General features: G+C 36.4%; 3 protein-coding genes across 4 annotated transcripts in view; 2 read left to right on the plus strand and 1 right to left on the minus strand.

Moving 5' to 3' along the window:
• Window positions 1-21,773, plus strand: part of LOC129730701 (fatty acid hydroxylase domain-containing protein 2-like) — a 34,842-nt gene extending 13,069 nt beyond the window's left edge. The window contains exons 2-3 of the mRNA XM_055690235.1: window positions 12,486-13,122; window positions 21,149-21,773. Of these exons, the coding sequence (XP_055546210.1) occupies window positions 12,486-13,122; window positions 21,149-21,290 (779 nt within the window). The 3' untranslated portion in view covers window positions 21,291-21,773. The remainder of the gene's footprint in view (window positions 1-12,485; window positions 13,123-21,148) is intronic.
• Window positions 21,774-21,791: 18 nt separating this feature from the next.
• Window positions 21,792-23,761, minus strand: LOC129730700 (uncharacterized). Of its 2 annotated transcripts, XM_055690234.1 has the most exons (3): window positions 23,488-23,761; window positions 23,336-23,391; window positions 21,792-23,279 (listed from the first exon to the last, which is right to left on the minus strand). In XM_055690234.1, the coding sequence occupies exon 3, from the start codon at window positions 23,133-23,135 to the stop codon at window positions 21,960-21,962; it is 1,176 nt and encodes a 391-aa protein (XP_055546209.1). In that variant the 5' UTR covers window positions 23,136-23,279; window positions 23,336-23,391; window positions 23,488-23,761; the 3' UTR covers window positions 21,792-21,959. The 2 variants fall into 2 exon arrangements, with proteins under 2 accessions (XP_055546209.1, XP_055546208.1); XM_055690233.1 differs by lacking the exon at window positions 23,336-23,391 and having other exon boundaries at window positions 21,793-23,279.
• Window positions 23,762-24,951: 1,190 nt separating this feature from the next.
• LOC129729358 (cytochrome c oxidase assembly protein COX15 homolog) lies at window positions 24,952-26,830 on the plus strand. The gene is made up of 4 exons (XM_055687882.1): window positions 24,952-25,267; window positions 25,322-25,466; window positions 25,600-25,732; window positions 25,792-26,830. Exons 1-4 carry the CDS (start codon window positions 25,115-25,117, stop codon window positions 26,645-26,647), a joined length of 1,287 nt encoding a protein of 428 aa, XP_055543857.1. The 5' UTR covers window positions 24,952-25,114; the 3' UTR covers window positions 26,648-26,830.
• The last annotated feature ends 765 nt before the right edge of the window (window positions 26,831-27,595 follow it).

A 27,595-nucleotide genomic window follows, 5' to 3' on the forward strand; every position in this document is an offset into this window, starting at 1 on the left:
CAACAAAAGGCAAATGGGTATGACAAACAACCAGAACATCATTAAGGCATGCTTCATGGTTCATAAACCGCGGGGAACTCTTCTGGTGGCTATTTTTCGCAAATTTGTTATCTCTCACAATGCGTCAACGTGAAAAATAAGGAAATAATTTTCAGCATATAGCTTTGGAAACCTTGGTTCGTTGTTGATTTCACGATATGGATTATGTGTGTACCAAATTCCCTAGCAACTTTCCAAACAACTTTTTCGATCACTTATCTGTGGTTTCATTAATTTACAAGCCACTTCAATTTTATTATGTCATATTTTTAAGTAGGTTGTGTTTACAACTCATGGAAGCTGTTGATTTTACTATCTCCACATTAAACAGCAAAAAAAAAGCTAACGGATCCGATGCCAACGTCATGCACATAAACAAACGTTGCACTTGAACGACAATTCGTGTAAACATCCAACGTTCATATGTGACTGGCAGCCAAATTAAGCAATAACTGACCGCGGAGCAATTCGTGCAAGTTCATGAGTGACGCCAGTAACGTCCACAAACGTTCCAAAACAGGTGGAAGCCTCATGCGGTAGTTGTTATTCAACAAACTCAATCCAAATACCTTTGTGCATCAAACATATGTTATGGTTATTGAAAAAACAATTGAACATGATTTTTTGAAATCTGGGCCGGAGTTCGATCGGAACGGAGTTTTCAAAGTCTACATTTACCACAGGATACCACATCGTTAATGATAATTGAAATTATTGTCCCTATGAAAACACTCCTTTTGTAAACTGTGTTAAACGAATGCACTGATAAAAAAAGTATGACAGATATGGAAATTGTTTTTCAAATAACGAATCAGTCTAGAACACCATCTCGCGAATCGTCGTTATCATGGTTGTACGTGATCATGGAGCATCGAACCTGCGAAAGGATAAAAACCTGTTCAGCCTGAAACCTCGTAAATAAGGCGTTTCGTTAAAACAAATGTACACTAAGGTCTTTTTCTACGTGGATTATGCGTTCCAAATATGTATGGGCCCACGTTAAAAAGACTTTTTTGAGTTGCAGATATAACGAGGAAAACCGTCCTAAAATGTTTGAACGTCGTTTGAATATGTAAGTGGTCAATCCAGAGACCAAAATGCATTACTTGGAGTTTCGAGTATTCACACCAAAAATTGTGAATTTTTTGAGGCTGATGTATGATCACTCGTGGTCAAAAACTAAAAACGTGATTGAAATGAGATCGATATCTTGCACCGCTTTTGAATAATGGAGGAAAGCAACCCGCGTGAAAAAAGACCTTGCTGTATCAATATATTCAAATATTCACGGATGAATTCCTGTAAGGCAGAGAAAAGACTAACCTTGAAAAAGAAGGAAAAATAACAAAAAGATCAACATGCTACTGGTAACCTTGTTTGGGTAGGTTTTTTTTTTTTTTTGATTTGTGTGAAAACTGGAATGCCAAAAAAACAAATTCAAGTAAGGATGGATGGACCAGATCTGAACATCTCATTCTAAGCGGTTTTATGTTTCCATCAGCCTTCAAACGATGCAACATTGTAGCATTATACTTGGGTTCGTTTCGGATGACTTTAAACTATAGCTACTGCAAAGAAAAAAATATAGACAGAAATATGCAATGGCAAATTCTGTAAATTTTCCACAAGCAATTAAGTTATCTAGTTGATCATCTATGATATTTTGAAAACCCAAATAGTGATTAAAAAACAATCAAAGTGTGATTGAAAACTTTGCAACGTTGCTGCTGGTCTCAGCTCATTTGGGTAGGTTAGGAAGGCATTGATTTGCATAAAAACTGGAATGGCAAATAAACAAAATTCAATGTGGCTGGATAAACCACACGTTAAAAAAACATTGACCGTGGCAACAGAAACGCCAAATGTTTCAAAAAACTTGTTAGCAACTGCTCGAATAATCGTATAAATCTTCCAGGAATGTGAAAAAAACCTACCCATGACTCAAAAAAAAACTAGCGCTCGCTCAAGTAAAAATCGGCAGGCATTTTGTGAATGTCAACGAAAATATAAGGAGATTCAGACAAAAATCTACAGAAATTTAAGAAAAACTGTCAATATCTGCAGATCGGCAAAAATCTGCACACCAACTCTAAATATCTGCATTTTGAAGATAATGTTAGAATATTCCCTGCCTGACAATTGATTCTCTATTGAAGTAATCAACGCGGAGCGGTTTTATGTATTCAAAGTGCTTTTCAACGCTGTGCTGCGAAAAACACATAAAATATAAATAAAAAAGAGTAACCTAGTTGTCTAGTGTAAGCGTACATTTGCGCAAATATAACCACGATTCTGAAAAAAATGTACTGCGAGCTTCACTCTAAAGCCTGTGATACACTCTCTGTCTAATGGTCAAATATATGACCTTCTGACTTAATGATCAAATTTATTTGACATCATGGTTGTTGTTTGCCCCATGATAAACTTAGAGAGTGACAAACAATTATCTTCGACCAAATTTTCATCTGTCAAAATGTGACAAATATTTGACGCTTGGTCAAAGAATGCATCAAGAGCTTTAATTCTAGGACTTTAGCAGATATTGGTAGTTTTTTCAAAGTTGCTGCAGATTTTTGTTTGAATCATTTTATATTTGAGTAGACCTTTGCAAAATGCGCGTGCAAATTTTTGTTTTGTTCGAACCATGGGTAGTTATTTTTCACATTTCAACATTTGGCATTTCTGTTTTCACGGTCAATATTTTTTTCCCGTGTGGTGCAGGTTAGGTTCATCCATCCACATTGGATTTTGTTTACTTGCTATTTTAGTTTCTGATGCAAATCAATGTTTTACTAACCTACCCAAACAAACTGATACCAGCAGCAACGTTGCACTTTGCATTATTATTCTTTTTTTTCAAAGTTAGGTTTTGTTTTGTTCTAATGCAATTCATCCTTGAGTATCTGAATACTTTTGTTTATACGAAATACTTCATTCATTAAGTTTAAGACAAAACAGGTTCTCATCGGGAGTTTTTCACAAAACATCATACGATGTTCTTGACTAATTCGTTATATGGCGAATACGTGATTGAAATCACTAAAGGATAGTTGTAAGCTTTTATTCAACCCCAGTTTTCAATGACATTTTGATTTTAGTTCAGACTATTGCCAAAAAATTGAAGAGTTTGTTCGTTTTAAGCCTGTATTACACTCTTTGTCCAATGGTCAAATACTTGAGCTTCTGACATTATGATCACATTTATTTGACATCATGGTTGTTGTTTGCCCTTGTTTGTCCCATGTTAAAATTGGAGAGTGACAAACAACTATCTTTGACCAAATTGTTATCTGTCAAAAATTGACAAATATTTGACGCTTGGTCAAAGAGTGTATAGACCTTTTCACGTACGAATGTGTTAGTGCAACTAGTTGAGGAAAATATTTACAAATAGCTGTTTTGTTTGCAATGCTATGTTTTTAGCAGCTGGACAAATATTCAGTTGAACACTCATTATATGTTTTAAACTTGTTTCTGAATAAATTTTTTCATTCGTGATCAGAAATCGGAAGAAGCTGCTGAACATAATCGACCAAAAAGGATAAAAAGTGATAAAAGTCGAAGCAACGAGATGCGATGATTTACAGTTTGGAGGAAACAAAAGCAACTCTACACGGGTTTACACGCTTACTAGTGTGCGTAGGTGAAATGTCACTTATCTCTATTAAAGCCTTCAAAGTTTGGCCGACTGTCACTGAAAAGTTCCAATCGTACCAATCAAAAGTTTTTTCACCATACTTTAAACATTGCTCATGTTCGATTGGAGCTTTCAGTGACAATCGCCCAAACTTTAACTCTACTAGGCATTTAACATCTGCGGGTTGATAATTTAAGAATATTCCTTGAAAACATCCACCTGTCAATCGACAATTAGGGAGGGATCAAGTAAAAAACGAGTATTGGGGGGATCAAAATTTGTACTTTTAAAGCATGCGCTGCGAAAAACCCCTAGAATATAAATAAAAATGCGCAATTGAGTTGTTAAAAGTTTAAGCGTACATTTTCGCAAATATAATCCTAAACATACGATATGTTGCGTTCATGTATATTAACTCAAATATTTACGCAGCTTCGGGATGCAAATAACGTCAACAACAGTCACAATGCTAGCTGTCAATTTATGCTGATTAGAATGCGAATTTGTTTACATGTCTGAAATATCCAACTTAACAACAGTTTAACTTCATTTCATTTACAAGAGGATGTGTAATCAAGTCAAACGAAAACCTGTGAATATGAATTCATTTGAATGATAAAAAGCAGTGGGCAGTGTTTTTCTATGTGGTGATTATGAGTTTTATAGTTTACTTGTTTGCATTTTGTCATTACTACACGCACAAATTGAATGGTGCGAATCAGCAACTTAAGCAAAGCTTACAAGCGAAGTAAAAAATTTGACAAGTGAAAAAGCGTAAATTTTCGCTAGCGAAATCTGTCGTGAAAACCCGTTTGTGGAACACGCAGGTATTTCACCAGCCTGCAGTTTACAGTTTATGTGAAGCGAAATTCACGAGTCTACACTCCGGGCAAAGTGAGAATTGATTGCAACTGACAGAACATGAACGCACTTAAAATCAAGTTTTTGCTTGCTGCTGCTTTTTTCACTAGCGTTTGCATGCGTGAAAAAAGTAATTCCAAGTGAAAAAGATGCGATAAACAACCTCCGATTTCGCTGGATCGAATTTGTTTACAGCTTCAAGCGAAGTGAAATTTTTGCAGGTTACATTTTTCCCGGGCGTGAAATAAAGAACATTTTGTATGAGATTTTCACTTCGCTTGGAACTCTAAATAGGACTTTATGATTAATATTGATAGGTAACGTAAGGTGTACAACGAATGTGTGTTAAATATGACACATTTGATGCTCTAACGTATTTCGAATGTATTAGACCTTTTCATACCACTACACTATCAATTAGTATCAGGCTGGTATCGTAAAAGCAGTGCAACCAATTTTTCAGTGGTAATAAAATTAAAGTGAAATTTCACTAATAAATTCCCTTGAAGAATGTGCGACTCAAAACGAAAGCTGAGACAAATCGCGCCAAATGACCTATGGTCAAATATCGACCATTTTTGGTTTGAATGAAACTGAGCAAATCGAGCATTTTTCACAGATGGAGATATTTTTTACACCCATGAGTTATATTCTAAAAGGGCGTATGCCTTTTGGCATATGTTTTATTCGAAACATTGTAGCCCAGAAACCGTTGGTTGTATAAAAAAAACTGTCTGAGAATGAGTTGTAGGGAATTAAAAATACATCATAAAAAAATATACACTGTACAAAAAAAAATTCTGTCCAAAAAAAATTAAAAATAAATTTTTAATTTCAATTAAAAAAAGAGAGTTGAATTTTTTTTAATATTTTTTAAAGAAACTTGAAGTTAATACGCAACTGTTGAAAAAAAAAGTCCATGATGGAGAAATGAAAAATAATTTCATTTCGAATTTCGAATTTTTCAGTGAAATTTTGCTCTACTTGTTTCAAAGTAGACGTTCAGGAATATCGAAAATAGAACGAAACGGCGAAATGAAAGATTTTAAATGCTCACAACTTTGTTACTACTGAACGGATTTTAGCCATTGATTTCTCGTTGGATGGAGAACAAATTTCTCTTATTTATTTACTTTATTTGCTCGAGTGCACAATAGAGATGGTCGGGTACGGGTATTTTTACCCGAAACCCGTACCCGACGGGTTCGGGTCGGGTTTCGGGTAACGCCAAAAAAATATTCTACGGGTTCGGGTCGGGTACGGGTAATTAAAAAACCAAGGCTTCGGGTTCGGGTCGGGTACGGGTTTGAAAAATTCTCAATTGGTCAGGTACGGGTAATTCAATTTTCGTGCATTGTGAGAATTCAATTTTTATCATTTCAAGCCTGGGTGTTTTTTCAATGTCGATAGTCGGTAAGATCGGAGAGAAAATCGCCCATCATCACTCAACGAGAGATCGCCCAATACCTATTCTGACAGTTGTCGGCAGTCTATGCACCAAGGGCATGACATCATGCTATCGCTTTCTAATGTAAGATTGAATAGTTCTTCCTGCAACGGTTTTGATTTAAATGGAGTTTTTGTCGGGCTTTTTTCATAACTGTCAGGAAAACCGCGGAGCATTGCACAGTGGGGCGACTTAATACAAATGCTTGCCAAGTGAAAAAAAAATTGTCGATAAATACGACAAAAATATGGTAGATACTTAATTTTGGGGTGCTGAACACGAATCTCCATTCCACTTTTGATTTGAAGACGTTCATAAAGCACGTGATTTAATTTTTCATGATTTTTTAGCACTTCTCCCCTAACTTTTTTATTAAAACAGAATTATATGATCTTCAACCACAAGCAACGCCACAGGGCGTCCTCTTTACAAAAACAGCTTACGTAGTTTTTGCACAACTCCTCAAATCAACCAAATTTCGCAAAAAAAAATTGTTTTATAAAAATTAAAACAATATTATATATTATAATAGGTAATAAAAACTAACTACAAATCAATTTTTTCTTCGAGGCCAAAAAAAAATCAAGCTATCATTGAAGCTGCAGAGCGTTTCAAAGTAATGATATATTTTTTTTAAATATGTCAAAAAACGTCAGTATGCCGAGTTTTGAAAAGTTATAAAAAATCAAATTTTATGATATTGCACCCATATTTTGGACTTAAGCACTTAAATATTTATTTATTTATTTATTTAATATCTGTTTTTTACTGATTTTTAGAATTTATCAATGACACCGAATCTATACTCAAAATTACAGGTTTTTGGCAAATGCAGTGAATTATCAAATTTTTCTCAAGTTATAAACTATATTAATTTTGACCTTTAAAAATTCGTTTGACCCTTTAATGTGTTTATAAAACTCGTCGTTTATTTTAAACTTTACCAGACATGCACTTTTCATAGTGGACCGATTCCTTATAGTGGACCACCCGCCTGAAACTCTGGGTTCATTATCATTCGTTCACACGCAAACTCGGTTCTAGCCTGGCTCCGGCCATCATCTCGAGAAACCACATATGACAATCAGTGCATAAAATGTACGAGGTACCCAGGCATGTTGAACAAAAAAAAAAAAAAAAAAACCAGGACGGGTCGGGTACGGGTCGGGTACCGGCAATTTCGGCGTTTTTTTCTATCGGGTACGGGTAGTTAGAATAGATATTTTTCGGGTTCGGGTCGGGTACGGGTATTTTAAACAAACCAGACTTCGGGTTCGGGTCGGGTACGGGTAACAAATTTCCCATACCCGACCATCTCTAGTGCACAACGACGCCTACCGGAGATAAAATTTTTATATATATATTTGGTCTTCATCATTGTACATCCTATCACGGTAGTAAAAGGACGATTTACTGAGAACCGGATAGACAAGTAGCAAGCAGACTTGTCGCAGCGCAGCAGGTAACGATTTTATGTTTGGATGGTTTTTGCTGCAACACACGATCATTTGATTGCAGCATTCCATAGCGGACGTCGCCTAGTTTTTTTAGTGCATCAAAATTATTTAATTGAAGTAGTTATTACTTTTCTACCACTCGCAAGAACGTTGCTAATAGTAATAAAAACTTTGAAATCTCGCTTTTTGACGATCGACGACGATTTTAATTTCTCCACCATTTTCTCGTCTTTATCTTAATATTGTGTTTATGTTATCTTCATTTTGTGACACACCAGTGAGATTTTTTCAGCTTATTTGTCAAACGATATTTCCGAATTGTGTAGTTGCATTAATCTAGCTGTCTATACGAGTCAATAACAATCACAATCAAAATACAATTATAATTTAAACTAGCTCTTTAGTTAAAATATAGTCCCATTTAGCGAAAAACAATTGCAGCGTCACTTTTTATTCGTTTGAAATAAATGTAGAACTGAATATTCCATAATTTGATAAGTAAGAAAATTTAGCATTACTTCAAGAACGTGTTTGTGGCCTTGAGAAAGGCCAATTGTACTTGGCCGGAGGAACGAAACAATTCACTTTAAGCTAGTGTATTTCATAAAAGCTTTAGCTTCAAATACTACGAGATGCTAAACTTGGCTGCTCTGCCGCTCGTCCATGGCCTGCTTGTGTCCTCGTCTTTATACCTTTTTAAGCGCAGCGCAGCTCAACCTTTTTGTTTACTTTCTTCCATAATACCGTGTACGTGGCCCCGCCCACTTTGCGCATTAGTCCTCTCCATAGGTGTTAAAGACAATCGGACGGGTTTATTTCATCACATCATCATTCACTTGTCTACTGACTTTCGCGCGATTCGGGTGTATATTTTAAGCGAAATTAACGCATTTCTTGAATCAGCCACACGTTAAAAAGTCAAGTAAAAGCATCGTAAATTCCTATTTATTAGGCACAATAATGAATATGCAGACTACGATAAATTGTTTGAATGAGTTCATCAACTTCTCGTGCGAACGTGTATGGATGCAAATAGAATAAAACTTAATTTTTATAAATTACCAACCAAAAAGCGCATTAATAATATGAAATCGTTGTGATGTTTGTTCGAAAATTGGGCTGTTGAGAATTTTTTATCAGTTGCGTTGTCAATTTCGAGTTGCTCAAATCAAAATCCATGTGGGCTATTCAATGAAGAGTTACGTGATTTGAACAAATTATAGTAGACTTTATGACTCATTATATGAAATACTCTCAACAAAGCATTTGTTAATATCAACCCAGCGAACAATATAACAGCTTATTAGGCTGTATTTCAGCCGAAATCCGTTTATTTGCATCTTTACAAGCTATAAATCAGCAAAAAAATTATCGGGAAGTGTGCGTATTCTATGTCAGTCATGCGGTCGTGTTTTGGATACAATTTTTATTTCGTTTACCATTTTATGTCATATTCAACTTTACAAAGACACTCGATTGCGAGTTTTTAACCTCTGATGTCGACAAAACCATGGTTCAATGGGTTGAAAGTAGCTCGGGACTTGATTCGTGCTATGTCGCGATGTTGGGCTCACTGCTAGCAACAATCTTTATGTTTGTGGACAGAAATTTCAGGACATGAAGCATATTGTTCGCATGAGCACTGTAAAATGTGACGCCAGCTTTTGAACTCCCATAATACCAGAGCGTGATATTCTGTGTGGGCGAAACTTACCATACTTGCAAAATACACCATCGAAGTTGCGATTTGACAGTAGCTACTTTGTTTGATTTGATAACGCAAACACCACAGGCAGGGTTGCCACATTTAAATCTGTGTTTTCCCTTGAAAAAATCTGAACATCTGTATCTGGAACAAGATATCTGTAAAAAAAATCTGTGTTGTTTAAACACAAAGAACTTTGTATTTTTTGAGTTTTTATGGTACATAAACCAAATTTTTAGCTTAAAACGTGTGAGGAGTTGAAAATATGTTCAATTTACTCAATATTTAATGAAATAAAATTTGGATTGTTTTTAAAATTTAATGTCAATTTCGAAAAATCTGTAAGTCTGTACTTTTCGACGAAAATCTGTGTATCTGTATACACAGATTCTGTACCGTTTCTTCGGTCAAGAATCTGTAAAATACAGATTAATCTGTACATGTGGCATCCCTGACCACAGGTAAAACTGTCCATGCCATGCTCCATGCCGCAACGCAAGATCGTTGTTGAGCTATGGCATTTGCTGGTTACCAGACACGTTGTCCGCTCTCACTACTGCATGTGTTGCAAATATAGATACAGAAAAGCCAAAATTATAAAAACTTGAATGCGTTTTTATGCCATTTCAAGGTTTCAAAATAACCGCAACTAAAAATCGTATCTCCCCTTCACTCACTCTCAATTCCAACTATTCTTCAATCAGCCGCAAGAAGCAAAAAAGATGCCAAACTTCTTCTTTATTCTGAGCTAGTATTAATAACATTTTGCTGTTTTAATCATTAAAAAGCAAAACCACACCAAATGATCGCAAAAACTGCGTAAAACCATGCGTATTTCGCAAAAACTTAATCGACTCAGCAAACTGAGTACTGAAAATTGTAAATAAAATTGCTCTTACATTTCTCCATCCCAAACGTTTTACCAAAAATTTCGGAGTAATGTTGAATTTAAAAAAAAAAAACAACCATTTTTTGTATTGATAATCTTATTTGTGTATTTTCTAATCTTCTAAACTTTAATTAAAAATAACTCGGGAACGGATGCATTTAAAAAGTTTGTTATTAAAAGCTTTTGATTCAAAATGACAATCTAAATCGTTTCAAATTATTGGAAAACAAATATTTTAAAAAATATCAAAATTAAATAATTTTTCAAAAACTAAACCTTCAATAAAAAAATATTCTCCTATTCCTTCATTCTGGACTTTTAAAATTTTTTGGGAAGGGCCCAATCCTATTCACAGTTCAATCTCAGACAGTTTTGTGTACAACAAATGATGGTTTCTAACCTACAACGCTTTGAATAAAAACTAATGCAAAACTACATATGCTCTAATAGAAAAATTCTTTCGCCCGCGTAGAATACTCAGTTTACAAATCAAATACGCGTGCAAAGTTTCATTCAAATCGAAAATGATCGATTAAACTCTTGCGTATTTTCAGATCACTTGCCGTGGTTTTACTCTACGGGCAAAAAAACGCTTTATACCGAAAGATCGTTGCTAAGCGATGACATTTGCTGGTCCCCAAAAACGTTGTCCGCAGTTTCTGCATCTGTTGCAAATACACATACCTTGAACGCCAGAATTATAAAAGCTTTAGCATGTTTTTTATTTCATTATACCGTTTTAAAATAACCGCAGCCAAAAATAGAAGGTATCTCCTCTTCTCGCAATCAATCGCGAGAAATAAAAAAAAACAAATAATTTATTTATTTTAAACTAGGTAGTAGCATTTTGGTGACAGAGCTAGTATCAAGCTGAGTAAAAACACTCTATCCATACAAAAAAAAACACTAGATTGCATGTTCGATTCTTTTAGGGGAACAGCTCCATTATTCATCTCATAAAGCCGATATTCACGAAGAATGCACTGATTGAACACCAAATTTTCACGAAATCATTGAACGAATAAACAAAATACGCTTACGTGCTCTTATGGAATCGTTCAGCATTGTATATTCAGTAAACTTAGCTAGATTTATCCTGAATTTTGTAGAACAAACCATTTTTCACAACGCTTCCATATCCATCTCGAAACTTGAATCACTGTTTAATTATTCATCTCACGACGCCCCCATATTCATCACACTGTTAATCATGAATGAACGTAGGTTGCAGCATGTCTTAGTGGTAACCTAGGTAACCACTGCAGTGCTGTAGATTTTTGTCAATTATGTCGGAATTATTCAACATTTTCAGTGTGATTTTTTGTATTAACAGAAACTGATTTGGCAAGTTTTAATTTTCTTCAACGCTGTGAAAACAAATGAAAATACATACAGTTGAAATTTAGTAATTGTAGAAATTCATCTCATATATTTCTGCTAATTCAAGCTTGTTTTTGGAAATTTGAGGTGAACATTTCAAAAATTAAAGTATTCTCAGTGTAGTGAGTGATTTTGTTTAATAATTAAAATAAAAAGTGGTCCGCTAGTGATGAAAAAAACTTTGGTTGGCTGCTGAACGAGTCCCGTTGAAGCCGTATAGAAGATTGTGCGAATTTTGTTTTCTGAGGTAGGTGATTGAATTAAATGAGTTTTCGAGTGCAGATGCTTGACTATAATATCAGGCTCAGATCCGTGACTACCCGTCAAACCTCGTATATGATGAACCAATCCAAACTACAACAGGAGCTACATTCGAACTTTCAGAGAAATAGATTTTGTGGCCCTTGCGCAAATAAAGTGTATTTCAGCATAATCCCCAAAATCCCTTCGAAAAAAATTACTCAATGTATCTTCAATTTTTATCATTGACATCTTGTAGACGACGTCAGATGCTAGAACACGTTTTACGAACGTAATCCTCCACTTATCCAAAATCCGTAGAGACATCACGTTTTACTTTGCAACCGAATCTAGTGTGGGGAGTTTGGCTAGGGGTATTCAGTTGTACATTTTTCCACACTCTTCACTTGGCAGTCTGTGGCTTTGGTTTAAGCCAAATCTACATGTTGTTCATGCATACTTACAGGGAACGTCTTCCAATTCGATAGAAATATCTTCGTAAAACAGTCTAGCTGGACGTTCTTGGTCACTTTTCGCGAATCAATCATTACCTCACCACGCGAAAACAAACATCTCGTTACCAAGTTGTAGTGGTATAACGCAGAAGAAGGTCACACATATCGACGTGTCGCTAATTGACGGTCTCGTGGCCTTCACACTTGCCCAAAGTCAATATATGTGATCATTGTAATGTACTTAACATTAGATGTTTTATTATTTGCCTGGGCGAATACCGGTTTGTTCGATTGGCGAAAATGATTGCGAATTTTACTACTCTTTCTGGTGATTTCGGTTTCATCTAACAATGCTTTTGTTTATTTCTCGTACAGGTGACGATCCGGATTTCATATACGTATGGCTGCTAACGGTTTGGACATACGGTCTTTTCTGGGTAATCGGAGGAGTGTTCGTGTTTATGGACCTCACTAACAAGCCGGCATTCATGCGCAAATACAAGAATCAACCCGGAACGCACGAGCCACTAGAATGGAGCAAACTAAAGCCCCTGGTGAAAACTGTCATCACAAACCAGATTGTCTACGGCATACCAACATCGTACTTCTCATATCACTTTGAAAAACTGGTCGTCTCAGATCTACCAGAATTACGAGTGTTACCTTCAATCGAGATCATCCTGCGTGACATCGTTGTTTGCATTCTGATGTGGGAAATCACATTCTATTACAGCCATCGGTGGCTTCATTCCGGATTTTGGTACAAGCATATTCACAAGAAGCACCACGAGTGGCCAGCTCCGATCGCCTGGGCTGCCATGTACGCACATCCGCTCGAGTTTGTCGTCAGCGATCTGCTGCCGGTGTACGTCGGCCCGGCCCTCATGGTCAGCCACCCGGTGACGGTGGCCATCTGGTTTGTGTTCGTCATGATGGACACCCTGGTTGATCATTCCGGTTATCACCTGCCGGTGCTGGGCAGCTCGGAACAGCATGACTACCATCATTTAAAGTAAGTGTGACAATTTGGATGTACCTAACGTCAAACTGATTTTTAGTAATTTATTTAGTAAATGAATCATTCATATTTAGTTTTTACCTATGATATCCAAAAGAGGGTTTTTTTTATTTTAAAAACTGATCCTTACTTATTTTTTGTTGGGCAACTGCTGAAACAAAATAAAAAACAAAAAAAAATCTGTAAAACATGCTCAATGTAGTGCGTTTTACCCTTTTTCCTCTAATAGTTTCCCTTGTTCCAGGAACTTTCAATGGTGAAAATAAAGGTTTTCCGTCGAATAAAAATCCGGAAGTGTTTTTAATTTTCAAAACTGATTCTCGTTATTTTTTATAAAAAAATTAAAAACAAAATTAAAAAAAGCTAAAAAATGCTCCCTTTTTTCCCCGAAGAACCTCACTTCAGTGGTGGTTTCCTTCCAGTGAGGTAATTATACGTAAGATAGCGTAAGAAGAATGCTAAGGCTACAAGTAAGCCTTAGTAGGTGATACTACTGTCGCAAGGGTTCGATTGAGATTCTTGCGGTAAACATACTGCTGACAATTTGATTCATCTTCATTTCTGTGGAGATGCCATAAACTCTCAGCGAAAATCTGCAGCTGGCACCTAACATGTCTGAGATTTTATTGAAAAAAAATTTCAGTTTTGGAAACCTCATAATCATAAAGGGTAAACATGTTGACCACAAAACACAATAAAAAACATCAGAGTAAAAAACAATATAACAAGATTTTTTTTTTCGACAGAACCTAATAAACTTTTTAGTATTCGGACTTATGTGTTTTGCGAGAAAAAAAAATTATTTGTGCTTGTCAGAATAATTAACTAAATATTTGCATAGTTGTTCTACCGATAATGCTAGTTTAAGTTTTGGTTCTTGCTAGTTATTTCACTACAGATAGATGTATAAGCCGAATGAGTGAATTTTTGGAACCAAGATCACTAGTGCGAATTCCTTTTGTTCTTGCTGGTTTGCTGGGTTTTGTTTGCAAAAATGGAGTTTATGATATGATTGAAAAAAACTTGCGACTCCCAAACTTTATCGAACAGTATTCAACATCTGTTGGTAACAGAACAACATTTACATATTATATTACACAGCAATGCTGCCTATAATCGCATACCAGTCCCATATGGATTTTCATCGTTTTTGAGTTAAATATCAAATTATATCTATTTCTTGCTCTACTATCGATTAAGGAAACAAAAAAGTATGTTTTTTTCGAAAAAGTCAGATTTTCCCATCTTAAAAATAATCGCATATCAGTCCCACCAAATGTTTTTTCTGAATATGGCCATATTTTTTTCTTCAACTCATATAATAAATACTTGGTGCTGTTTTTCAAGCTTTTTACTATTGAAAAATCATCAAATAATTAATAAATGCAAGGTTATTTCCAATAAATTTCACACAAAAGTTAATTTTGAGTAGACACTGAAACTGCAACTTTTTCTGAAAGGTCGTTTCCGAAAGGTTATTGGTTTCGTCAATCAGATGGATAATGGCCTCGAGCAAAGCTGCTTTCTGTAGGAGGTTAATTTCCTGTGGATGATCTGCTCACTTCAAATGATCATTCAAGTTGAAAGTGTCAGAACTCAGAAGAAATCGTTTTTGGTTGCTTAGCTTAAAACAGCTTGTACCGCTTTTCATCGCCGTCGTCTTCCATCAAGTCACTGTTGTAATGAAATTCGAAACTTCCCTTTCTCAATACCACTCTTCCAATGTGCTAAATGCATGGGCTAATGCGGAATAATTTTATTCAGCACGTATTGCAAAACACTGAAGACGTAAGAAAGGAAATTATTCAATAGTATATCCAAGACTTCAACATTATATTTTGCATTTTCAACGACGACCTTAAAGTTGGGGTAAGTAATGGGTGGACATCTCCGTTATTCTCCATGCATCATATTTAGCAGTTGTCTGCGGCCATGAACGTCTGCCCATATTCAAAATACTTGAGAAAAATATGACTACTCCTACACCGAGCGGTTGAAAGTGAGACTGGTATGCAATTATTTTGCTACTCAATGGCCTAAATAATCGCATATCAGTCTCTTCCTTGTTTATCATTGTAGTTTTCACGAAAAAGGCAATTCTTTGATGTAGAAGTTATGATTGAGGTCTATTTTCTCAACTCGATGATTTTCCAGATGGGACTGATATGCGATTGTAGGCAGAATAGTTGATAAAATCTTCCTATTTAATATACTGAAGGTATAGGGGAAAGTAGGTAAAGACGGACACCCTAAGGTTTAACCTTAATAATTACTCAGACACTACGGTTATGGTAAAGGTAAAGGTGGACACTTACAAAAAAGATGTAGTACGTTACGTATTTTTTTAATTTATGTGTTAAGTGATAGTCATACACTACTCTACGTTATTAGAGTCCAGAGTCCATCACGTGAACAGTTTGGGAGGGTGGGTTAGGATAGGGATACCATCCGTCCTGATTTAGCAAGACATGTCCTGAATTTTAGACCCATTTGGAGTGTCCTGATTTATTTTTCATATTTGAGCATTTGTCCTGATTTTTCTGAATGATGCCGGATATTCAAAAAAGGAGCAAACTGTTCAGTACTTTCATCTTGACTCCGGGAAGAAACGAGCTTATTTCGAGCGATTTTTTTCTTTGGTTGAATCTTGACGAGAAATTGTTTAGTCGTTGAAACCGTTAAACGTTTTTTGACAATAGTTAAGTTTCCCTACACTTTTCACTTTTTATTCACTTTCACTATTTAATTCTATCACTTTTCACTTTTCACTTTTCACTTGCAAATACGTATTTCGGCACTGACATAGTGCCTTCGTCAGTGCTTATTTGGACTGTGGAGAAAATAGCGAATTCCCAAGAATTTTATACCTAATTAGGTAAACGACTGGGCCAAATTTTAACTCAGAGAACGTAAACAACTTGAGTTAGGTAGAGAAATGTGCGGCCTGGTGATCCATGCCTTGTCGGTAGAAATAGTGTCTTTAGTAGACCCCAACTTTGTTTTCATTTGATTATTTCTATTACTGTAGATAATATCGATACCAAATTTTCTAAATTTTTTACGAAGTTGACGAGTAAAACTGACGTCATATTCAACCACTACTTTTTTCCGATCTTCTGTTAGCGGAGTGAGTGTTGTGTGAGATTTGCTATGTTGGATTCGTTTCTTTTTATCATAAATGGCTTGTATGGTTCTTCTGTTATATCCATTCTGCTCACCAATATCAAAAATATATTCCATTTCGTTTTTCTTACCTTCATTACTGAGAGGCAAAGATTCCATACGGTGGATCATATGGTGGAAAGAAGCCATTTTATGCTGGGAGGAGTGGTTAGAAGTGTTAGGTATTACCCGCTTAGTATGTGTGGGTTTCCTGAAGATTTCGAATTCAAAGTGGTTGGAGTTTTTAAAAACGACTACATCTAAAAATGGAAGCCTGTTGTTTTGTTCAATTTCCAAAGTGAACTGGATATTTTTATGAAGACCATTCAAAATTCCCAAAAAACTTTCCAAGTCCCCCTGTTGTAAAATACAAAAAATATCATCTACATACCTCCACCAACGATCTGGTAAGCAGTCTTTTTCATTTAGTTTATTTTCCAAATGTGCCATAAAAAGCTCACATAAGAAAGGTGAAAGAGGATTCCCCATCGGTGCTCCTTTTGTTTGTTTGTAAAATTTCCCACGAAATGAAAAATAATTGTCTTCCATGCAAAGTCGAGTTAACTTCAAGTAACTGCGTACTTTAGTTTTCCAAGGGTTGTCACATTGTTGGGAAAGAAGCCAATCTTCCAAAAGATGTATAGCTTCTTTCACTGGAACACTCGGAAAAAGTGCTGTGACATCAAAAGAAAACATTATCTCGCCAGTGTTGATGCCCCCCGATGATTTTTTTTTTTTTGAAAATGTGGTAAAAAAGCGCTCGTAGTGCTAACGATTTGTCGTAATCTTCACTGATTGTCTGGATATATGCCTGCATTGCTACTATTCATGCATTTTTTGTGTTTAAAGAGTGTTTTTTATGCTAAAATATTAATTGAGAATAAAGTGTACTTTTGGCGATTTTTGTTGCATTCGAACAATCGGTTCAAGCAGATTCAAAACAACAAGTTGCAATACGTAAAGTTTTTTTTATTTTGTTCCCAGATTAGTTCTTAAGATGAACAAATATTATAACAATGCATTTAATTGTTATTTTTGCAAGTTTTCCTCGAAGGCAATGTTGAGTCCCAATAATCTGCACTGCGTATTACATGTTTCTTCCTAACAAAAACCCAAGACGTAAAGTAACATGCAAATTTGGACAATTGCATAGGTCATATTCCACGTGGACTAGTTTTTAATGATTTTAGACCACCTTCCCTCTCAGCGGATAATCATTCATATATATTCTGATAATTTTGTATGAATCTTGAAGATTCGCCAACATAAACTGTTCACGTAGAATGTGAATGGCCCCCAAATTGCTTTCCATATTTATAAACTCGTTTAAGTCGTTTTAGGCTGTTTAATTTAGTGGAAGTAGCAAACTGTTTGTTACTCCATATTCCATATTGGAGCATCTTTAAAAACAGCAAAATTGTTGCTAAACTTTTGAAGTAGTGACTGAATCTTTCTCAATGCATTCCAGTACTTATTTTAAAAATATCCAACAATATTGTTTCCAGTATATTCTGGAAATATTTAAGATACAATCAAAAAAGTGATCAAAGTCACCCCAGTTTACGGTACCACAAAATATGACAATAGCTTCGATAAAATTTTTGCTGGAAAAAAGTTGTCCTGATTTTTGTCTCCGACCAAATGGAAACCCTAGGTTAGGATGAAGGCAAAAATTCTATAGGCCTGTTCTAACTGCTAAGTGAATAATATCTGCTGATTTCTCTCACGGGTGTACTTTGTAAACATCTGTAGTACACAACCGCTATTCCATGTGAAAATTCTTGGGAAATCCGTGTGTCCATCTTTCCCTACCATAGTGTGTCCATCTTTCCCGACCTGGCTGTAAATTTTTCAAACGATCGTAGCTCTTTATCGAAATACCGAAAATCTGCTGGATTTTCACTAATAACCGAAGAAAGACTAATTAAACACTTTACTATCGGGAACAAATAAAAACACGTGAGTTTCACAAGTTTTCCACTTCCTCCCGTGGAATGAGAATTACAACAAATAGCGCGTTCACGAAAATATTCTTTGTTTTACTTACAAATTTGACAGTTTGCTTGCTGAAAACCGACAATGCATCTCAAGAGTATTAACACAAAGTATTCGCATTACTCAATTATCATAAAACATTCTAGTTTGTGAAATATTAAGAGTGTCAATCTTACCCGCAGTGTCCGTTTTCACCTACTTTCCCCTACAGGGTGTCACCGTGAAAGTGACTCACTTCATTAATGCCCTAAAAGTAGAACAGGAGCCGTCCACATTCCACGTGGACACAAAAACCATCATTTTAGACCTCCCCGTCATCTCTCGTAGACAAACGTGGACATTTACCAAAACCTGATTGATTGAAAGCTCTTTTCAACGCCAGAATAAATAACACAAAAGATTTGAAAATCCACTCTAAAAATCCTTTGATTTACGAAATAGTTGTAAACTGCTCGAAAGAAAACGAAACGGAATAAATATGACCGAAAACTTCTGTAGAAGCTGGAGAGATGAAATCTTTTCTACAAGGTAGAAGAGTTAATAAAAAACACGCAGCATTCTGATTGTAAACATTCTAACCAAAATATTGATAAATATTTAATTTTAATTCCAGGAAAATAGGTTAATCTTTAAAAATAAGCAGAAAAACCCAAAAAAATTGAGCTAACTACTATCAAATATCTGTCCAGAAATTATCGTCAAAAATATCTAAAACGTATCTAAAAACTAATAATAAAGCATGAGGAAAACAAAACAAAATTTCTAGAAACGTATGTGAGCGAGAAAAAATTGAAAATGAAAGCAATTGTAATTTTTTAACCTTTCCTGAACAAAAAAAAAACATCTGAATGTAGCTCAATAAACGAAAATGGGGTTGTTTGGCTAATCACAGATTTCTGATTTTATATATCAGCTAAAAGAGTGTGATATTCTGAGTAAACGTGATTTTTTAAAATTTTAGGTTGCCCAAACGTGATTTATGAAAAAATGGCTTTTTCAAGCTACAAACCCACTCTTTTGAATTTTTTTTTAATTCCATTCGATTCCTAAATTTTTTCATATATTTTTTTATTTTTTTGGGATTGTTTTTGAATGTTTTGCATGGTTCAGTTCAACATTGCATTTAGTTTTTTTACTCCAAGAGCCCATTAAACATCACAGAGAAAATAATTTTTCTAATAATTTTTAGATATAACCCTTCAAAACACAAATAAAAAAATTTTTTGATCAAGAACTGAAATTTTCATTGTAAAGCAGGATTTACGACGAAAGTTTGCATGAAAAAAGATACTTGATATCTTATCGGGAGGCTGAGATATTGGCATTTTTATATATGATGGAAAACTATGCATTTTAACAAATATGTTAAATAGCTGTTTTATTTTAAGAGATAGAAAATAACAATGTTTGGAAATTAAATGCGTTTTTGGATGTCTGATAACTTAGTAGAAGGTTTAAAAATTCGGAAAAATCTGCGAAAAAAGTTAGAACGAATTTTGTGATTTTTATTGCCTTCTATTTGATATTCAATGTTGCTCGTAATATGTAAGAGATAGAAACATGATGTCTTCGGTAAAGTTTTTTGTTTTAAGATAACCTAAAACTTGGTCGAAGACACCTTGCGTCTATCTCATTCTGATTAAAAAGTAAATTTTTTATCTCACTCAATGGTGGATTGATCACCCATCTTTCTACATTTAAAGATGCATTTTTGAATATCCTGAAACTTCTCCAAATATACCTTATGGCTATAATCAACATTTGAGTCACTATTTAGGAAATTATACGCACAAACGACAAAATAAAACACTGTGCAATGGAAATATTGAGCTTTAGTTGCATTTTTGACAAATGCATAGTTTTCCATCACATGTTAAATCGCCAATATCTCAGCCTCTCGATAAGATATCAAGGATCTTTTTTTCATGTAAATTTTCGTCTTGAATCCCGCTTAGCAGTAAAAATTCAGTTCTTGATCAAATTTTTTTTTAAATGTGTTTTGAAGGGTTTAATCTAAAAGTTATGAGAAAAATTAACTTTTTTATTATGTTCAATGGACTCTGTGAGTCAAATAAACACCACAAAAATAAAAAAATGTATGGAAAATTGTAGGAATCGAACAGATTTGAAGCAAGTGCAGAAGAGTGGTTTTGTAGCTTGAAAAAGCCATTTTTTCATAAATCACGTTTGGGCAACCTGAAAACGACATTTTATAAAGTCGAAATGTTCTACAAAAATGCTATAAATAACATTATCTTTCAATTTAGGGCTAAGCACCTTGACTTTTTCAACATCGATTTTTTTTGGGACACCCTAGTGCCTGTATTCTGTGCTCTATCTCCAATACTCTCAAATCACACATGATCAAAAACCCCTCTTCAAAAAAGCTCAGTCTTAACAAGTTTAAATTCTAGGTGCTCTTGTAAATCAGGTACATATTTCACCCCGGGAAATAACTAAGCTTTCCTAATTCCAATTTACACAGAAGACATGAAGAAAATGTGATCCAAAAAAGTATTTTTAATTCATCCATTTCAACAAAGGAAGTTTATCTTCGATACTTCTTCTTCTCTTCGTATTGATTAGTTTTGATATGAGAGGAACTTATTTTTGTTAGGAGGAGAGGCAACAAGGGTACTGTAGAAAGGGTAGGGAGCCTGAGAATAAACCTATGCTAAAGTTCTTTGACAACCAAATAACCTGATTCTACGAATATTCAAAGCGAACTCTGTAACCTTGCGGCTACGGAGGTCCCCTTATAGAGGTCTTGACGGGACTGGAATCTTCGTTAGTTGGATTTGAAAGAGGACCCTCGCACACCATACTAATCACATTGTTTCACTCTTTTATTCCTACTGTCCAGATTCAACCAATGCTATGGACTCTTCGGCTGGTGGGACACCCTGCACGGAACGAACGATGAGTTCCGCAAGAAGAAGCAGTACCTGCGCAACAAGAGAATCTTCTCGCTGAAATCCGCCCGTGAGCTATTTCCAGACGAGTAAGCATGATCTCTGCAACGATCATACCGAAGGGCACAACGTACAACTCTAACGATGATGAATGATAGTCACTTTTTTGGTGAACTTGGTAATGAATATTGCTCAAACCTAGATATGTCCTGTACTACAGTGGGTGACGATGCGAAGCGGCAATGAGCGTACCAGAAATGCAGTGAGGAATCTAATTTATATGTTAGTTACCTACTAGTCTAAGCATAAGTCAAGTATTTTTACCACATAGTGGTATGTTAAAATTTCCTTGCAAATCCGAAAGTATCGAGCAGGCTTGCGTACGGGCAATATAATGTTTAAGAATAAATTAACCCAATGGGACAATGGTCATAATTAGCTTATACTGATTTCTTACATAATGAGCATGTTCTTTAGACTGTTTATAAAAAAACGACAAAAAAATGCTTTCTGGAAACTAGCTGCAGCAGAAAACATATTAAAAGATACTCTGAATAAAAATGGTCACATTAAAAATGTGCGTTTAATTATATTTGAAGATGACAATGCTTATTCCAATTTGATAATTCCATCCAAACGAACCGTGTTTCGGTATATTTCACCTATAGATATGGTTATTTTATTTTGCTGCGCATAAAAAGCATAACGATAGAGTTTATTCAAGCGAATTAATCTCAACATGCAATAATCTGAAAATTAGTATCAGTTAGCGAAGCTAACTCCGTATGGAATGACAACAGTTTTGCGCTGATTGTGAACGGTATCCAGTACCAAGTTACGATCGGCGGTATCAATTGTGAGAAACATGTTCCAGAAATTTTCCACAATCTGGAGACGATTACTGGCATTGTAGTTATCAATCTTATACGGCATACTGATCATTTCATAGTGGACGTTTTTCTCATTCCTTACAAACGAAAATCGTTGCTCGGCTACTTCACTAGGGATGATTCCCAGTGCGCTAATCGCTTGTTTGTTCTTTTCTACCGCGTTAGTAGGATTCTCTGCCGTAGGTACGAACAGTGTTTTAACTTTCTTCTCACATACGGCATACCGAGATCCGTAACAGTAATCATTACTACGGAATGTATACGGAAAAGCCGGATTGAAAACAGCATGCGAATTAACCCAAACACTTTGGGCAGCCACCGCATACGCAGTCTCCAAAGCCAACGAAAGTTCCTCAGTCCAGAGTGACACAGATCCACCGTTGTCTTTGTTTGCGAGATTGATCGCCTCCTTTGCCGTTCTAAAAACATTCATTACCACAACAGGACTAGGTTCATTACTATCCTTCTCCAAGAGAAAATCTACACTTGAACCATACACTAGGGTTGGTTTCAAGTCTCGATTGTCTTTCGAATTTTGAATTAATCTCAGTCCAGTTTGAGACGCCTTATTGACGGTAGTGCGAAGTTCTTTCTCAAATGGCACATTATCGGTAAATGGTTTAAGTTTACTCTCCAACAGTTGGATAAACTTCTCCTGGACAGTTTCCTGAACAATAATGCTCCTAATGGTCCAAGGAACGGAGCAATTCACCCACGCCTTGGCTACTACATCAGTAACTGACTCCAGATCACTGGAATCAAAAACAACCATCGTACAGAAGGAGACATCTATAGTAAGATCTGGAATGTTCAGGTCTGCTGCTCCCGTATCGAAATTACTAAACTCCAACAGTTTACGTATAAAAGCATTTTTCGAGCTGTCAGCACCCGCAAAATAAAGACTAAAGCCAACGCACGTGGAACGCATAGCCGAGTGCACATCCAGCAGAATCTCGAACACCGATTTGCGCGTGTCAACAACTAAGCGATGCACGGAGGCTGGTTCGTCTAGCAGTCCGTCGTCCTCCTGTTCCATATAGTATTTCATGAAGTTCAGTGCCAGATCAATCTGATAAGCTGCTTCCTCCAGTGGGATGCCAGCAATCGAGGCAGCCAGTGCGTTCTTCTGTTCCGAAACGAATTCATACAGGGTGGCTTCGCTATTAACGCGATAAACAGCGCTTTGTGCGATCTAAAAGGAGGTTATTAATTAAAATATATCAGGTACCTTAACCAGTTTGTCTGTACATTTTATTTTATAGGACTAAAAACATATTACTTTTTTAATTAGTATGCTGCTAATCCTGAACAGAAATTAACCAAAAAATCATCACCAAAAAATACAGATAAGTGTTATCAGCAATTTCAATGCTTTCTGGACTAATGCGTTCAATACTTACAGCGCTTTCAATGTTGGAACCCATCGTGCGGCGTCAAAGGCACTTGCAATTTAAAAAAAAACAGGTTAAATATCCAAAATAACGAGTTAATGTATAAACAACTAATGAACAATAATCCTTAACAGCTAGTAACGTGATTTAACGACTATAAAGGAATGTTAAGCCGAGTTTTCGATAAAAGTAGATTACTGAATGGACGTGAAGCTACGTATTGAACAGATTGTACACGAAGTCGCAGACTCGCAGACAAAATTGCGCGATTATTTTGTTTTCTTTCAAATTTGGGACCATTCACACACGATGTAACTCCGTTATACGCCGGCCCATTTGCACTCTAAAATAAATTTAAATTAATCAGGTGAATTACTTCAGTTTAGATTTACAGTTTTTTTTTTTCGATACTGCTTTGATGATAGCTTTCTCCTTAAATGGATACATCATATTACATAGATTATGAAGACTGTGTACCTTCGCAACACTGTTGATTTTAGCATGCTATTCAATGCAAGTTCGAAAAATAAATTAATAAACTTTACGAATTTTGTGTTTTACAGTTTCCGCAGGCATTTTGTTAAGGCTCGAGAAGAGCAGAAACAAAAAAAAGTGCAATAAACCATGGAAAATGAAATCCACGAGATTACAATATTTCAACAAAAAATATTTTAAAGAAAGCTTCTGCTTGGCATGGAGTTATAAAACCCCAAGCAGGAAAAAATCAATAGTTGGTAAAATAGAATAATGTTTGGGAGCTTAAAGAGGATTATAGAGATTAGTGACTTTTCACCTACGCACACTAATGAACGTGTAAACTCATGTAAAGTTGCTTTTGTTTCCTCCAAAATGTAAATCATCGCATCTCGTTGCTCCGACTTTTTATCACTTTTTACCATTTTTGGTCGATAATGTTAAGCAGCTTCCCCCGATTCATGATCACGAATGGAAAATTCATTCAGAAACGAGTTTAGAACTTATAATAAGTATTCAACTGAATATTTGTCCAGCTGCCAAAAACATAGCATAGCAAACAAAAAGGCGATTTGTAAATACTTTCCTCAACTAGGTGCACTAATACATTCGTACGTAAAAAGGTCTATAAGCAGCTTCAATTTTGTTTTGAGATACCTTTGATTATTTCGATCATAGTTTTAGATGGTATATGGTATTCTAACTCTCCTTTATCAACGAAGTAAAGCAACTTGTGAAAACCAACAGAATAAATTTATAATGAAAGTTAAATAACGGCTAGCACCTTTACTATGAAAACGGTAATGAGTAACAAAATATATAATTTAGTGCAGAACTCCTCGAGCGTGCAAAACCAACAGAATAAATTTATAATGAAAGTTAAATAACGGCTAGCACCTTTACTATGAAAACGGTAATGAGTAACAAAATATATAATTTAGTGCAGAACTCCTCGAGCGTGCAAGACTCTTCGAGGGGTCCAAATCGTCAAAATCGAAACAGAGGAAAATCAGGCAGCGAGAAAAGTCAAAACAACAGCTATTTTGCAATCTCCCGGCATGTTATCTTGAGCTACGTGATTTTTTGAAAATAATCGAATTTCCTACCAGAATATCGTATAGCAGAAGATCAGTGCTTAGTGTTATATTATTTAATAATAAAGATGTTTAGCTGTCTTCGGTTGTCAGCTCCTCTAGTTCGGGGTGCTTACGGCTTCCCGAGTTTGGCGATAAAAAATCTAGCTCCCAGTCGATCCTTTCTGAGCTTCACTGGCCAATCCGGGGGAAGTCGTTTCCTGCTGCGAAAAGTAGATAAGGTAATGCATTACAAATCAATAAGTTACGTTCTTCAGCAAGTTTCTTCTCTACAGGCGAATCTTCCAACACTTAGTCGCGTGTTGCAGACCTCCCTTACACGATACTGCACAAAGCCGGAAGTAACGGAAAAGGGCCGCAAAGCGGTAGGCTACTGGCTGCTCGGTTGTAGCGGAATGGTTTTCGTAGCCGTTGTGTTAGGTGGGACGATTTGCTACGGCTTTCTAGTCTACTGTGTTTGTATTGTAATAGCGGAAGTTGTTTATAGAACAGCCAAATAAAATTAGTATGTTTAGAATACATTGCAACTCGTTCTTATCCTCTTCGCTTGAAGGTGGAGTCACGCGGTTGACAGAGTCGGGCCTTTCGATGGTGACGTGGAAGTTGCTGGGAGAAAAGATGCCTCGAACGCAGCAAGAGTGGGAGAGAGAATTCGAACGTTACAAGCAGTTTCCTGAATTTAAAATGTAAGCCTTAGTGATTGTTCATGTGATGAAGCTTGCTTAACTCATATATATTTTTTTAGCAAAAACCAAGACATGACGCTTAGTGAGTTCAAAATGATTTGGCACATGGAGTTCGGCCATCGAATGTGGGGTAGATTAATTGGTGCATTCTACGCCCTTCCAGCAGTGTATTTCTGGTCTAGAGGATACTTGGATCGTGGAATGAAGATTCGCACCGTTGCGTTTGGAGCTTTGATTGCCGCTCAGGGTCTAATGGGTTGGTACATGGTGAAGTCCGGTTTGGAGGATAGATTTCACGAGGAAAGCGATGTACCACGAGTTTCTCAGTATCGATTGGCTACCCATCTAGGATTTGCTTTTGTGCTCTACACATTATTTCTGTGGTCAGCCCTGGATAAGCTGCTACCAGCTCAAAAATTATTAGGAACCATTCCGGCAGCATCTTTGCGATTCAAAGGATTTGCACACGCCACCAAAGCAGCAGTATTTATCACCGCACTTTCTGGTGCATTTGTAGCCGGCCTGGATGCCGGTTTGATTTACAATTCATTCCCAAAAATGGCTGACCGATGGATTCCCAGCGATATTCTGGCTATGTCACCAACGCTGCGAAATTTTACCGAGAATCCCACAACGGTTCAGTTCGAACATCGGTTGCTCGGTACGGCAACACTAACGCTTATAACGGGAATGTTCATGCTTTCGAGACGTCGGCTGTTACCACCGAGGGCATACACGGCTGCTACGGCCGTGGCCGTAATGGGTTGGGTACAAGTATTACTGGGCATCACCACACTGCTTACATATGTTCCGGTGCCGCTTGCCGCAAGCCATCAGTCTGGCTCACTGATTCTGCTTTCGATGGCTATTTGGTTGACACATGAGTTGAAGTTAGTTAAACGACTACCTAAGTAGTGTTAGAGAGTATAACATGTGATGAATCGCAAAATCAAATAATCAATTAGTCGATCCATCGCATCCGAATGATTCGTAAAACAAACGAATTCAGTTTTGTATTTACTGGTTCTCGGATCGAAAGATCAAAAGTTATAAGTATTCTTGAAAGCGATTCACGAATAAAGTCATGTATATAAGTAATAGTTAGTTTTGATTGCAGATTTTCGAATTCCAACGCTTATTGCTTGACAATTACATAATTATCTCATAGAGTTTATGTCCCCTGTTACAAAAGACGAGACGAGCAACTCGCCTCGCCTGCAGTCACTGACGAACGAACAGAATGTTATATTAGAAAACGCAAGTGAAGTTTCTCTTGTTGACAGCTGAGTGACATACGAGCTACCCGTCCAAAAACCAGCCGACTCGCCATCTGCAATATTAAAATTGGTCAGACGAGTAACTCGCCGCTCACCTCATCTTCTGGATTAGGGGCCATAATTTAGAACTGTATTAAATTTTTGCCAGCTGATCAGATAGCATGGACGAACCGACCTGGGTGTGCGGGTGAGTTGGAGGTGCTTTAAAGCTTTTTTCACAGATTGAACAAGGCGTTCCCAGGCTCCGCCGAAGTGAAGCGACGTGGGTGGATTAAATGCCATTTCGTATCAGCGGTGAATAAAGGGTTCCATTAGCTTGTCCTGGTTCACTTGCTGCAGGACTTCCTTCGGCTCTCGACTTGCTCCGATGAAGTTGGTGCCACGATCGCTTATTATCTGAACTGAGGTACCTCTTCTGACGATAAAGTTGAGGATGTCAAAAACGCAAGAGTCGTTGTTGAGGTAGTGGGTGATTTCGAGGTGTACCGCTCGAACAGTAGGACAGGTTATCAGTACGCTCCATCGTTTTTCGGTCCTTCTACCGACTATCACGTGCATTAGTCCGAAAAAATCGATGCCGACATAG

This window comes from Wyeomyia smithii, chromosome 3 (genome assembly GCF_029784165.1).
Source record: "Wyeomyia smithii strain HCP4-BCI-WySm-NY-G18 chromosome 3, ASM2978416v1, whole genome shotgun sequence".
Taxonomy (NCBI): domain Eukaryota; kingdom Metazoa; phylum Arthropoda; class Insecta; order Diptera; family Culicidae; genus Wyeomyia; species Wyeomyia smithii.